Raw genomic sequence first — 15,380 nt, 5'->3', positions numbered from 1 at the left:
CATAGCAGGAGTTTGTGCATTGTCCTCCATACATCACTGTACGCAAATAGAACTGCTGATGGCCCAGGTAAACTTTGAATGCAAACTTGTCCGCGGCCCCCAACCAGTGAAGCATACAAAATGAAAGACTAAACAATATCGAATGAGGCGAGCAGTTATGCGTACGTGCTTTATTTACTTTCCACAAAAGAGACGCCTCCTCTCGCAGACTTCTGAGCTACAGACGATCACAGTACCTTATGGCGTGCCTCTGAACGTCGCTGCCCTTCGTAATCACCGGGCCGCTTTCTCTGAGCAAGTTTCATGAACGAGCAGCAGTGGCAGGTCTGCGCTCAGAGGCACGACGAACGCAGAACGCGCAATCATAGGCAAGGAAAGGTTACAAGTCAGTCCTTTCCACGTTTTTACCCTAGAGTAGTGTAACTGAAATAAACAACCGTACCGGCTTATCTTTACTAAAACACCGCCGAAATTTAGCCAGTTAGCTCTCTTTCATCGATTTTACTATTCCCTCCCTTCAAGCACATAAGTGCACACACATAACACTCTCCGTTCTCAGCTCGACACAAAAACAGTCAACAGGTGTCATATCCGTGCCCAGAAACAGAACCATTTGCGCAGTCTTTCTTTATCCGGACAACAAACGATTGGAACTTTCCTCCCAACATTGCTGTAAGCGCTGAAGATTTTTCTTAGTTCAGAGACATCTATTTACGTTCCCCAGTTTCAAGTATTTTACTGCTGAAACATTGCTGTATTGTACTTTGTTTCGTTTGCAATTTTGCTTTGCTTAGCAAAGCGTTATTCATTTTTTTCGTCCACTATTCGTCACCTGTTTATCTTTTTCTGTTATAGTTTTGTTAACCATTGTAGCGTTTTGTACGATTTGTACTCCGTGCGTTCTCGTGAAAACCGTGGCCAATGTGTTTTTGCCGAAGGAAGTGAAGTCTAATGAACTGTTCCTTCAGAACTGGCCCGTATACGCGGCGTACCGGGAACTGTTCGTGCTGATCCCGCCTCTCCTCGGCCTCAATGGGAACCTCGAGATGACCCTGGTGGCCCGCTTGAGCACACAGGTATGTAAGCAGCTTCCTGCAAGAAAGCGTGCTCTTCATTGCAACATGAAACTTGACTCGACTTTGTTGGAGCATAAATTTGAGGTTCATCCTTGAACTGGTACTGAGTGCTCGGACGCAGGCAGGAGCGGTATCTTGTGCTAAGAGGAGTTCAGCTTCTGTCGTCCACCTCCTCTTTCACGCGCCCAAGAGATCAGTACAAATCAATCAATATAAATGATAGTGCCAAATAGCCCATTCTGTTTGATCAGCATCACTTCTGCACAGGTCTCTATCCATTATGACTTAATAAACTGTACTTCGCTTTCGGTTTTCCTTTCCTCGTCTGTCGCATAAGAAAGTATTTAAAAACATCCCTCGAAACCAATCAATGCAGTGATATCACACGGGCATGATATTGAAACTGGTCTTCTCGTGTTGCATTCGTCTTCCCAGCAAAAGCGCTGCTTTAGCGATTTCGCAACACCGACACTTGACTTCGTTGACGTTAGCGACAGCTTTGAGCGAAAAGATCGCATCATATCAGGTAAGAAAGTTGATTGCTCCTCACAGTTCGGACGGTTGAAGCAGTGCTACGCACCTACTTCGTATTCGATAAACTATGCAAATCGGCCGTAATTTTTTGTCCATAGGTTAGTGCAGGCATGCCCACCGCAGTGCGAATACTTCGCGTACAAATACCACATGGCATCTTGTCAGCTAGGAGTATGCTTCTACCGCAGTCAAATAATCCGACAGATCATTTCTATGTATTTCTGGCCGCCATACGGCAGCTCCAATGGGTGTCTTTTGTGGCACGCTTTGTCGAAAGATTTTCTGCCAGATCCCAGGACCGGGCGACGCTTGTGCCGACTGAGCTCTCGTATGTACAACAGGCAGAATGTACTATACCGCACAACATACCCACGTTTAAAAGCTGCGGCATCGCGTCGAGAAGCACGTCAAGTGCGGCGGAAGGTCGCACGTGCCCGCACAAGAATAAATAGCTGACAGCAGCAGCCGACAGGAAGCGCCCAACGGAAATACATCCCTGGCTAGAGCGGTGCAATTCAACCAGCTGCATCCGCGCAGTGTAGCATGCTCGATGTCCGAGGTCCGTTCTCACGAGGCGAAACACAAGCGCTTGGTGTACACGACTTTCGAATGTAATTGAAGCCATATTTCATCGTTTCGCCTCAGCCTTGTTCATAAATCACTGATTAACTTATACCGCCTTGCCCCAAGAGTGTATTCTCTGGGTATCGTCGTCCTCCTAGCCGCTTCGGTGTCTAGACGTCGGCTTTTCGACGTCAGCTTTGAGGTTTACGCAGACGCGTTTTCGCATAATGGCGCTAGTTAAGGTCTCTCCTTGAAAGGAAAGAAAAAAAACTTCCGAAAAGCACTGTACAATCTGCAGTGGAGAAATGCAAAAGGCTGAGCGTTGGTCCTGCAAACGCTGCATCGCGCGCCCCTTGTATAGTTTTTGCTATCAAGACGATGGTTACGCCTTTATATACAGTTTATAGTTTTAAACTATATATACGCATGTATGCATAGTTTAAGAAATTTTCTTCGGTCTGACACGACTACGGCTGAGCCTAAAATTATAAATATTGGTTTGGTTAATGGCGTCTGACGTCCAAAAGCGACTTAGGCTATGAGAGACGCCGTAGTGGAGGACTCCGGAAATTTCTACCGCCTGGGGTTTTTTAACGTGCACTGACGTCGCACAGCACACGGGCACCCTGCTTTTCGTCTCCATCGAAAGCGGCCGCCGCGACTGACATTCGATCTCGCATCCTTGGGCACAGTAGTCGAGCGCCCTAACCACAGCGCCACCGCTGCGTTAAAAGTTATAGCGGGATCGTGTTTAAAACTCCACGTACGAGCGAAAGCTCTGGTAAAGCATGGTTCAGCAAGGTTGTACATGGGTTGACGGTTTGGGCGGAATTTTTACCATAGCTTGCAATGCCTCCAATATCCCAGGCGAACTCAAATTTCGTGTTTTAAACGCTGCAAGTAAGCTGCATTGCATAGCGTCTCTTCTAAACCTGGTATTGCGATGTTACGTCATATCGAGCTGGCATTTACCATACTGTCCGAGACGTCTGTATTGAGAGTGGCATGAAGTGTTGCGGGATGCCGAAAAGAATCTTGAGCTCTAGATTAGCCAGTGCATGCAAACTATGATAGATAATATAATGATAAACCACAGCTATAGGATGACCACCCTATGGTTGCCCTCTGGTTAGTCCGTTGGCGAAGCTGATGCGGCTCAAGCACATGTAGGGGGTGCTAAGAGTAGCGCTCTAAAACGTGCTCCCTCCCCTGTACGCAAAGGCTGACGACCGCGATCATGCCTGACTGAAGAAAGGGTATCATGACTTTAAATAAACAAAAATACAAACTTTTTAATTAAGTTATCGCGGAATATTGTGCAGCAGCAGGACCTTTTGACATGATGTGTTTGTTGTCTCGATTATTAAACGTGCTTTGCTGACTTAATGAGGCGGCCATGCTTCCAGACAGCACATCGCATCTGCTTCACAGAGCCGATCTTCTTAAATAAATGCTTTTATTGGCAATTGCGTTGGATACGAATCACACTTTGTAATGTAGTTCGACACACATACGCCTCTCACTCGTCCGCACATCAGAAAGGTCAATGGCCAAATCGACTTTGGTTTGGTTTGGTTGGTTCATAGGAAGGGAAAGGCGCAGTATCTGTCACACTTGCTCTGTGGACACCTGAACCGCGCCGTAAGGGAAGGGATGAAGGTGGGAGTGAAAGTGGATAGAGAGAAAGGGGAGCCGTAGTGGAGGGCTACGGAGTAATTTCGACCACCTGGGGATCTTTAACGTGCGCTGACATCGCACAGCACACGGACGCCACTTCGTTTCGCCTCCATCGAAACGCAGCCGCCGCGGTCGGGTTCGAACCCGGGAACTCCGGCACAGTAGTCGGGCGTCTTACCACTGCACCACCCCGGCGGGGCCAAATCGACTTCAGAGATCGGAGTTTTGGGAGAATGCGAGTAGTAGTGTTGCAGCACTACAAGGGAACGTGAAGGCCTCGAAAAATGATAGAACGATCAAGTTACAGCATGTTTACGTAGTGTCCACCGGTCATGAAATCAGAGCCAACTTATACTATTCAGTTAACCAAAGGATACGCTGGCTTCCATAAAGACTACTTTATAATTGGCCACATTCACATCAGCTGACTTTGATGAAGTCAAATCACTGCACGCAATCGAAACGTCAGCAGTCATACAAGTGCTGTGAAACCAAGGCATCGAGGAGCTATATGTAGAAATACTTGCAAATCGATACTGGGTGTCCCAGCTATAAAGGTGGTCCCGTCCACAGTCCTTGACTTTGGGACCTCCTTCTGTATTCGTGTTTTGTTAACCTTTTACGTACAATAAACGAAACTTCAAACTTCAAACTGTTTAAACCGAGTCGCGTGCACTAGTCTGCGATATATACTTCTATTCCTTTAAGTAAATTAGTAACGGAATGCAGAATCTGTACACCATCTTGAAAATCAGTTGACTAAAACGCTTGTACAATGCTTGTGCGCTTGTATGTAAATTAGTTTTTAGTGTGCTGTGAAATGCGCTCATTGGACCACCAGAATCAAGCATTCGGATTATGAAGGAGTGATGTTTCGTAGCAGCTTTAAAGTTGTTATATAGGCTGTCAAACAGTAAACAATCCATTCTTTATGTCCTCGCCATTATGAGCCGTCGAATGTAGATTGTACCCGATCGAGACCGAGTTATCGTCGAAGTCCAGGCTTCCTTCTGGGCTTGAGGACCACTTGTAGCCGGAGCTCAGGGGCAGCCTTAGAGATCCGCGGTAGACTCGCACGGCTCTCTGTAAAGGCTTGTAAAGGGTGTCCGAAACGTGAACATCAGTGCCTCCACCAGACGTCACGTAGACGAACAGGGCTGCCTAAAAAGAACTATTTATTAGGTTGACTTGTGCATAAAAAGGCTGGGAAGCTTTGCAGCGACGATAGAAAAAAATTATTGTGCTTTAACAGGTGACAATGCTTGAAAAATTGATAACGAATACGAGGGAGGTAAAAACGTCAACTCGTGGATTTATAGAAACCCTGCTAAAATATATATTTTGCGCCTAATGTTACACCGGCAAATTATGTAGAAGTTCTAAATGTCGCGCCGAATTACTGCGTGCGCCCGTGTATTTTTTCCTAGTTATTGTCGTCCTGTGAAATTAGAAACCAATGTTTGCTCTAGTAATTTATGCTCTTGTCACCATGATCCTAATAGAACTTTAGTTTTTGTTTTTTTGCGGCATGAAATGGGGGGGGGGTGTCAATAATGATAACATACGAAATGTTTTCAACGCTTTTCATGACAGTGCTGACCAAAACGCCAAAACGTCTTTGCTTTAGTGCAGTTAACTCTTGAGTGGTATGTGTCATGTTTGAAATCGACAATATATTGCCTGTTCTTTTTTCCGATGTGAGCGCACATGAATACCACTGCTCATGGCATTTTAGCGAGCCAGTTGTAGCCAGCATTCGTCACATTGATGGGCAGCCCGTCAGTAACAACTCTAAGTTGCATGGCCAAAATGTCGCCAGCGCTCTCTGTGGCATCATATTCGCTGAACACTACAGCATGACGTCGGACCTCTTTCCATTCGTATTGACACCTCGTGCAGCTCGCTCAGATATAGTGCGTCGGGGCAGTTATCGTTGCATCCTTCTTATTGACATATGAGGACGTTCATCGAAAATAACACACAGTATAACGCCAACAATTCATCCGCTAGACCGATGTAGCTTCAGCATACCAAGCCACCTCTCTTGAGCAGAAAGCCCGCCTTTTTCTGGAGTGCTTTTCCCGATAGGTATTTGCGTGGTGTGAATTGGACGAGAGATATGCACCAGCGGCTGATCACATGGTAGGTTTCTTTGAGGCCGATAAATATTGCAGCGTAAAGCAGTTCACTCGGCTGCTTTTCAAGACGACTTGACATTTTGCCCCTCAGCCCAAAGTAAAAAGCTAACATTCAGCAGCGTTAAAGTGGCACAACAGTTAACGGAATACAACGAAGTATTCCAAGCAATCAGGAATTGCATGCACACTACCGGGGACAAACATCCGTGGAAAGCGCCTCTGGTGATTGTGGACTAGAAGCGCGATGTCAAATAATATTCGCCTCTTTTCTCCAGCCCATGGAGAGAAACTCAAGTCTAGCGTCCACATGCACGAGTGTAGTTTGAAACCACTGGCTGATAAAAAAAAAAAAGCTGTGTGTTTGGTTGCCGTTCCAGATAATTTTGTCCCGGATAGTACATCGTGGCATATGCGGCATGCGCTCTTGATATCATATTCTTTTTCGAGTTACACACCTGGTGACAGCACCACAGATCTTGTCAGCTTATACCCGCCGCGAAAACAAACTGCGACGTTGTCAGTGGGCGTGTGACTGAACAGAAAAATGACACCGAGAGCGCGTGTTGCACGTGCCACTAGTAAAGTCATCGAGACGTGCAGGAAGGGGGTCGCTTACAGAACCAACCCTTTTCTCTTGAAAAGAACATATCCCCTGAGAAATACGTGCATTGTTTGGGTTTACGATATCAGGGTCGAAAGACAACACAAACGTTTACGTTCAATCTAAAGACCGAGGTTCATTCAAGCAGAATGATTGAAACAAGCACGTAATCTTAGATTGGTAAAAGTGAAATGTGGGATGTACAGCACAAATAGCAAATTGGAAAATGAGTATGCATTAAGGCTAACAGATTTTGTGAAGCTCGACTGGGGACTATGCTGCGTAACAACCGGCCTAGTGCGAAAACCGATATAGGTGCGTTGCACATGCGCATGCAAATCCTTCATCATTTCTGAGGAATTTTTCGGAATATATAGGCCAGTTCAGACGAGGCATTACTGTATGCTTCGGGGAACATTAAATCGCGAAGCTCGTTCGAAGGTGGTTAGTTCGAAACCCACCGCCGGACACCCACCGGTAAAAATGGGTACAAGCGTCCCCCGGCCTGGCGCTCGGCTTTTCCAGGGGTGTGCGTTTGGGAGAAGCTCCGTAAACCCCGCTGCGCGCCCCTCCTCCGCAGTGGGCCCAAACCCAGTTTCGAACCTCGCAGCCTGCATAGGTGGTTCTGTTTGTCTTTCAAAGGTACTTCCTTTGACCCCTCACCTGAAGTGCTCCCTTAGAGCCTCAGCTGCAGCAGTCCTAAAAAAAAAAAAAAAGAAAAAAAAGGGCCACATAATGGGCTGTTGCCGCGCAAGGCGGACTTATTGTTGTCCGATGGCGGAACGAATCACTGCCACATCGGCGCAACTATTTGGGCCGTGACCCCTTTTCCCAAGCATTTCACCCCAGAAGCTCTACCACAAGGCCACCGAAGCGGTGGCCTTGTGGTAGAGCATCCTCGCATTCGGGAGGTACCGGGTTCGATCCCTGGTGCCGCCGGGTACCCACCGGTTATAAAATGGGTACAAGCTATCCCCCGGCCTGGTGCTCGGCTCTTCTGGGGTGAAATGCTTGGGAAAAGGGGTCACGGCCCAAATAGTTGCGCCGATGTGGCAGTGATTCGTTCCGCCATCGGACAACAATAAGTCCGCCTTGCGCGGCAACAGCCCATTATGTGGCCCTTTTTTTTTTTTTTTTTTTTTTTAGGACTGCTGCAGCTGAGGCTCTAAGGGAGCACTTCAGGTGAGGGGTCAAAGGAAGTACCTTTGAAAGACAAACAGAACCACCTATGCAGGCTGCGAGGTTCGAAACTGGGTTTGGGCCCACTGCGGAGGAGGGGCGCGCAGCGGGGTTTACGGAGCTTCTCCCAAACGCACACCCCTGGAAAAGCCGAGCGCCAGGCCGGGGGACGCTTGTACCCTACCTTGTACTGTGTACTCGCTGTCACCTGGTTATGAACAGTACGCAGTCAGTTTGCAAGAATTATGATCAGGTGTCCCATGAAGGGATAAAATACTTCGATTTTCATCAAATGCCCCTCCTGTTAAGGGCAAAGCAATGACCTGCAGTATGGTTAAATAAATAGCTAAAACTACACCTGCATTGCGGGTGTACTTATTAACCTACACAAAAGGAAAATTCCATTGGAACCTATGTTGTTTTCTCCGGATTGATTGCTATCAAAATTGAGGTATGCGCTTCCATCGGCTCCTAGCTGATGACCATCCTATGCACGTGGAAGTTTATTTACGGCTCGGCTATTTACGTCGCTGGTGTTCTCGTAACTATTTCCAGTATGAAAGAACTCGTCCAACCTTTTTCTTCATTATACCGGGTGTTTGAGACAAGGAAAAAAGCACCCCTAAAATATAAACTTTGAAATACAAACAGAATATTTTCAGAATTTAGAACTAAAACTCACTAACCCATTAAAATAGTTGGGTAGCTAGTGCCGGCTTTGCAGCGCGGGTAAACGCGACGGCCGTTGATAAAATGCTCAGACTGCACGGAGCATATTCCGCCTGCGAATTCGCTCGCTGTGCATGCGAAACGCACGTGGCCGTGGCGTCTAACTTGAACTCTCTATTGCGCGCGATGTGTTGGCAGATAGAGGCACGGATGAGCTCCATTACAGGGATTAGAAGGAAACCCCTCGGGCTTTATATTTTCGATAAACCCTGCACCATCCCTTGCTTCCCCCCGCTTAGGGAGGAACTGCCTGGCCATTAGAGCCACGAAGCACAACAACGTTCATGGCACTGAAGTTCGATCCTGGCGCCGTAGTCCCTGCAGCGAACATTGCTTTTCCACTCGCTGAGGTTTATTTTATGATTTTTTATTTGTTGCGGAAAAGAGGCACAGTATTTCATCGCTGTTACTGGCTTCAAAATTGACTTGTTAGTCTCAAAATTGACATATCGACCACGGCTACTAACTCATATTTGCTCAACCGCCCAGCCGGATGATTAAATTTGATTAGTGATTGTGAGTGAATTAGCTGCGTAATTAGAGAAGTTTTTAAAGCAAATTACTTGCGTCGTCTGAGTGTTTGCTCGAGGTGCCATCATTTTCTATCCAGGGCTTCCTCTTTCAAGTATCTTTGAAAGCGTCCACTGAAGCAACTGGCTTGCATCTGAAAGCTAGTAAAGGAGAACAAAAAAATGTTCAGTGACGCTGTACGCTGTCCTCTGAATCTGCGATCTCCATAAAAAGTACCGGCTTTGTTTTTTACTTACCTAGATCTCTTTTGGGCTGCGAATGTTTTTCACCATGATTTTTATAAGTAATCATCTTGTATGCAGCTAGCTAAACCTCCGACATTGCCAACAGGTCCAAGCCAACGACATTATCGATCGAGTGACCATGTTTTAAATCTCCAAGATAAATATTTTAACGAAAGCCTATTTAATAGGAAGGAGAAAGGGAAAGGAGGCAGTTTTAATAAGGTATACCTATGATAACCTTCAATTTTCTGCGCCTACAACAAATTGCGCTAGTGTTAAGTGCGTTAAGATGCTGCCGTAACACTTAACGCAAAGCGAAAAACTTTTTTCAGATGCACACAGCAAACATCAAGCCGACCGAAGAGAAACGGGCCGCAGTCAGTACCCGCCTATAGTTACGGGCATTTCTGTTGGGTCGCGAGCGAGTTATCTTTCTTCTTGGCAAACGTCTGTAATCATGCACTTGTTTCTGCTGATTGCAGGTTAACCTCGACCGGCTCACTACGTTGAAAAGTCAGCTTCGACAAGCGGCTGCCAACATGGCGCTGTTGCAGGTAAGCGTACGATGCGCTTCTAAATTTCCACACCCCTCCGTCGCATCTGTGGCAGGACCTGAAGCACTACGCCTATCTTTAATCTATACGAATAGCACCCAATACCATGAGAGGCTGAAAGATTACGAAATTAATTCACGTAAGATGGCTGTGACTCTTATAAAATAGGGGCTAAGGGAGCATCACAAATTTACACAAAGGTATGATCGAAGAAAACCAGTCAATTATGGAGCAGATTCGTATGTGCAAATCTGTCCCATGCTGGAAAAATACAAACCTGCTCACTAGCCAGTTTGAAGTGAAAGCTTTACTTGCCACGTCGAGGCAATGTAATCGTCGCGGTATATTTTACCTTCAAGTGGAGGTGTGTCAATCACGTGACTTACCGTCGTAGCTGCGGCACGCGGAGCCAGCGGCGCTCGCTTGCCTGTCATCTAAGCGGAACCACGTGTTGTGTCCCTCACCTAAATGGAAGCGCGAGGCGTTCACAGATAGCTAGGGAGGAGCCACGTTCTGGAACCGGTGTTTCGAGTGTGTATGCCGGGTTGAATTTGATGATCCTTAACAGCGCGCATACACACTCCTCCCTATATATATAGAGCGCGTTGGCCGGCACCATCTATGCCGTAAGGGCGGTCTCATAGACGACGGGCTGAGAATGATCACCTGGTTGACGTTGTCAATCATACCAAGTATTTTGCTAGAGGTAGGTTAGTTAATCGTGCGAAGCTGGCAGAAGCCAGCGACGGAGAACGGGAGCGTCAAAGAACTCAAAGGCGGTTGAAGGATGAAAAGAGGCTGTAGCGAAGAGGCGGATGCTGCCTCCAACGCTCTTCGCTGCCGCTACCGTCCGGATTGGCTGCTACCGTAGTAGTAGGAGGAGGGTTACCGTGCAACAGATATCGATCGCTCGGAGCATGCCGAAAAAAAATTTCTCGTATTCGTTTTGCTTGCTGGACTCAAATTTCGCGCGGAGGTAGAATTTTGTGGTAATTTTTCTATTATGCTACATGTGGGCACTGCCTGATTCCGCCAAAATTTATCATTATCTCGTCATCGTGTGTGGCGACGGCAACCCTAACAGCAAATTTCCGCACCGGCATTACAAGTAGCGCTATCTCGGGCCATCATAAAAACAATTGCTCACTTTATAGACTTCATGGCCGAATGTCCGTTGCTCCGATGGGCGCGTTTAACGCTACCAGTCGCTGCGACACCGCTCTTATGGGTCGGCAACGCTGCGAACGACGATAAGTCAATTCATATTAGTGGTAATTAACAGCGCTGCAAGACACGTTTAGAGAAAGGAATGGTGCACACAGACAGGCGCTGAACTTGCCCAATCTGCCGTTCTCCTTCAGATAAGCTAACGATTTATTCATACCGAATCAGGTATACACTTGCTGCCACCCCTCAAAAAAGAAAAGCGTAGTACAGTGAAATACCACTTGAACGAACGTCACTTACACGAAGTATTCAGTTGTACGAACTTTATTAATTTCCCCCGCCGAAGCTCCATTGAACGCTATGCAAACGCCTTTCATTTTAACGAAATTCAATTGTTGCTAATTTCAGTTCTACGAACATTTTCTATAACGTCATGCTGTGCTTCCCACGTCATAGTGAGTATTTCAACCAGAACAACGTGCACTTTTTACTGAATATTTTGACAAACATATTTTATTAGCGCGTGACAAAAGCTGGCCATCATTTAGCTCTAAGCTTAACTGGCTATCTAAGCAAGCTTGTAATCCACAATCATGGCCACCCAAAGCCCCAACTTCAGCCCTACAAAGCTTCTTAGCTCCAAGACAGGCGTACGTATACATGCTGGTTAAATGTGATCTGCGGAAGTAATGATTTGGTTGGAGGAAATGAATTGCTGTCCAGCAGAACGCTATGCCGGACGGGGTTCACGGGAGCTTGCACACAGTGACTGAGGCCAAGACCACTGCAGTCATAAGTTCAAAAGTGCTGCAAAATTTCAGTTCAGCGAACTTTCACTTTACCAAGCATTTTCCTAAGGCCCCTTGAAGTTCGTTCAAGTGAAGTTTCACTGTATTATCACTAAATTCCACCTCTATGCGAAATTTGATCCCGGACGAGAGAAAACGTATGTAGCAGGAATTTTGTTTCAGTGTGCCCCGAGCAGTGGAGCCATCGGCATAAGTATAGAGTACATCATTTTACAGCGATAGTTGACCAACAGTGCAACAGAATGTCCCGCAGCTGCCTCTCTCTCACTCTGGTGCAGTGCCAGTCGACGGTGGTGGCCCTCGTGGCGTGCGGACTGGCGCTGGCCAAGGGCGTCGCCCGACACGGCTCCGGCATCACGCCCCTCTACGCGTGCATGCTGTGCGCCTGTGGACTGGCCGCTGCCAACGTTGCCTCCATGGTCCTCGGTGTGAACATTCACTATGCTCCCCATCAGTGTCTATAGTCGGACTAACATGCATGCAATCGCAGGCGCCCAGCTAACGCGAACGATATGTAGCCGGTATATAATCGGAACATTTTCCGAGGCAGTTTGCGTTAAAGTTATGCTCTATGGTTCCACAATACGTAGTTCATCACTAGCTCACACGTTCCTCCATTATTAATATCATGCATGCCGTCGCAAGCATGGGCCTACGCTTTAATCCAGATGCATGCATTATACCGCAAAACTAGAAGTAACGGGTGCTTATAGGCGCACAAAGGGAAATGTGTCGGTTAAGCCTACCTTGCGAGTGAGCCACGTTGTCTCAGCGAACGTCGTTTACAAACCACACTTTATCCGCCTAACAAACCGACAGCAGCATCAGTGCGCAGGCTTGTAGAAGGCGAATACAGAGCGATTTGAATTCAAGTAGGGCTTAAAATACGGATGTGTGTACTGCATTCGACGGCACTGTGGTGAAGTTTTAGGAACGTTAAAAAACTGCGTAGGTTATAAGCGAATGCGGCTTATTACAGGCGGAGAATATAAGAAACGAACTTGGATCGAGCATGGTTCTGTCCACCACACCAAGCATCTGCTAACCGAACACACCACCGTAGCCGGTGGTCTAGGTAGGACGAGAGAGTCGGGTTGGGAGACTAAGTTAAACGCTAGCGGCTGGTGTAGGATAACTGGAGATCAGCGAGAGAGGCCCGTGTCCTGCTGTGAATGTCTTCGGTCCAATGATAATGTGGCACATCGCGGTGCAGGGGCGTTCATGACGACCGTGGTTCTGGTGGCGCGGCGCTGTGGCCTCAACCCGGACAACGTGGCGGCACCCATCGCGGCCTCCCTGGGAGACCTCACCACACTTACCTTGCTGTCCACCATCAGCTCGCGGCTTCTCCTCTGGAAAGGTGAACGCCAGGTGATAGTAGCCAGGCCGGCCAAGCGCATGGGCAGTTCAGTTCAGTCAGCGCTGTGCCTGGCTGTATCACGGTGCCCCTCATTTTGTCTGCCACTCGAACATTCTCATCATTTTCTGTGAACCGAAGAGCGGCTCGCTGGTGTTACCAATGAACTAAGCTACGTTCGTCAATGCTGCCTCATAGCACGCAAGCTTGCTTTTGCGTTTTTCATATTTCACTGTCATGAAAAGCCCGTAACGAACTTAAACAAATTATTGTTGTTACAAAAGAAAGTAATAAGAATTATAGCTGACATAAAGTATGATTCCCACACAGAAGAACTTTTTAAACGATTTGCAGTTATTAAGGTTTGTGAATATTATAACTACCGTCTTACTGTATCGTACACCACAGCTCTAAAAAAGAATAACTTTTTTTACAACAACATCGCCACACTGAAGCCAACTGTTCAGAAATACAACACAAAGTCGCCCAGATGTGTTCTATATACCAACCCCGCCAAACAACTATGCCCAACAGTCACTAACCTTTACTCTGCCAGTTCTCCTCAACAGTTATGCTCATCTGCAGTCCATCGATATAACTACGATGTCTAAAAGATGTTTGAAACATTTGTTCTTGGGGTATAATAATCCGACAATGTGAAACGTGAACTCAGCGTGATTTTCCTCTTGATCCGTCAATCCCATGTTCCCTTCTTCTGAAACACTATATGTTGGCTCGTATGACAGTATATTTGTAACGCTCCGTTATTTTGATAGTGAGATTTTTTTCCTCATTATTTTCCCTTTTTTTGTGACACTGTATATATTCTCTCGTAACACAGTACATTTGTAACTCTCATTTTGTTATTTTGATAGTAGATTGTTCCATATTATGCCTCTGCAGCTGTCATGAGTGGGGGCAGTCGCCTCGTCAAGCTGCTGGTAGCACAAAAAGCAGTAGCCGCAAAAAGCAGTAGCTTTTTGCGGCTGCTCCATCCTTGTACTTTGTGCAAAGGAAAATAAAATTTCATTTGATTTGATTTGAATATCAACCCACAATAAGCGGCCAGAGCTGGCTTGCATTTGTCGAACAGCTGTATGCCTCGCATTTTGGTGAAGATTTTCTTATTACTTTAATACAACTCTTGTTCGGCTCAACCCTTATCAATGAATACGTCGGCATCGTAACAACGTGTTTCTGAACGCTTGCGCGTCAAATTACGGAACACACAAAAATCAAGCCAAGCAGACGCAGAACAGCGAGTGCAACTACTGCAGTTATGTATTTCAATAAAAGTTCCTGCGTGTTATAAGGTACCGTCGCCGTCTGCCATACATTCATCATCATCAGCAGCAGCCGCCGGACTATACCCACTGCAGGGCGAAGGCGCCTCTCCCATTTTCTCGAATTAACCTAGTCCTGTGCCAGCTACAGCCTCTTGACCCCTGCGAATTTCTTAATCTCATCCACCCGCCTAATTTTCTGCCCCCCTGCTACTCTTACCTTCCATTGGAATCCAATTGTTTACTCTTAGAGACCATTTGCTATCTTCTCATCGAACTGCATGTCCAGCCCATGCCCATTTCTTCTTCCTAATTTCGACCAGAATGTCAGTAAGGAGGTACTTCTAGGACCCAATCTGCACGCTTCCTATGTCTTAACTTTACAACTACCGGTTTCTGTCCCACGGCCCTCTGTGTTTTCCTTAGCTTAGATAGAACTCTTTTCGTTAACCTACATGCTTCTGCCCCATAGGTCAGTGCCGGTGGGATGCACATAATAATTGCATTGAGTGATAACTGCCATACATTCACCTTGATACTAAATTGTAAATAATTTAAAAATAATTAAAAGGAACTTCTTTACAAAATATAGACGTACTAATGTTCTAAAAACTATTCGCGGTAAAATTCTTCGCTCTACATACTTCAAGATACATTCGAAACAAAGACCAAGCTAACTCCAGATACTTTACACACAGAAACCACCTTTGTTCGGGAGCAATAGAAAACAAATACAAAAGTTCAGTGCTGCTGAACCAAATATTGAGCGAAAGCATTAGCTGCGGATGACCGAGCGTTATTCTTCTCGTTTTCTTCTTCCTCAGCCCACTTATAAAGCCCCGCTTTAACCAAACCGTATGAACGTGCCTTAGTGGCCTACAGGGGTAACGTGAGTGCCAGGGTCCTAGCAGGCTGATACTGACATAACCGTCCCATGCGAAACGAGAGACCCAAGTT

The 15,380-nt window shown here is 46.5% G+C and overlaps 1 protein-coding gene across 9 annotated transcripts in view; it reads left to right on the top strand.

Moving 5' to 3' along the window:
* The window catches only part of LOC146209926 (solute carrier family 41 member 1-like), a 246,281-nt gene that overhangs the window by 209,962 nt on the left and 20,939 nt on the right, over nucleotides 1-15,380 (top strand). For 8 of the 9 annotated variants that reach the window (XM_084605139.1, XM_084605117.1, XM_084605145.1 and 5 more), the window contains 4 exons: nucleotides 969-1,076; nucleotides 9,736-9,807; nucleotides 12,062-12,209; nucleotides 12,997-13,143. In XM_084605139.1, the coding sequence (XP_084461265.1) occupies nucleotides 969-1,076; nucleotides 9,736-9,807; nucleotides 12,062-12,209; nucleotides 12,997-13,143 (475 nt within the window). The remainder of the gene's footprint in view (nucleotides 1-968; nucleotides 1,077-9,735; nucleotides 9,808-12,061; nucleotides 12,210-12,996; nucleotides 13,144-15,380) is intronic. The other variant, XM_084605120.1, reaches the window with a different exon arrangement.

This window comes from Amblyomma maculatum, chromosome 1 (genome assembly GCF_055883805.1).
Source record: "Amblyomma maculatum isolate TAMU_Amacu chromosome 1, ASM5588380v1, whole genome shotgun sequence".
Lineage (NCBI taxonomy): Eukaryota > Metazoa > Arthropoda > Arachnida > Ixodida > Ixodidae > Amblyomma > Amblyomma maculatum.
Note: the sequence above shows the minus strand (reverse complement) of the source record. Positions and strands in the feature narration are given on the sequence as shown.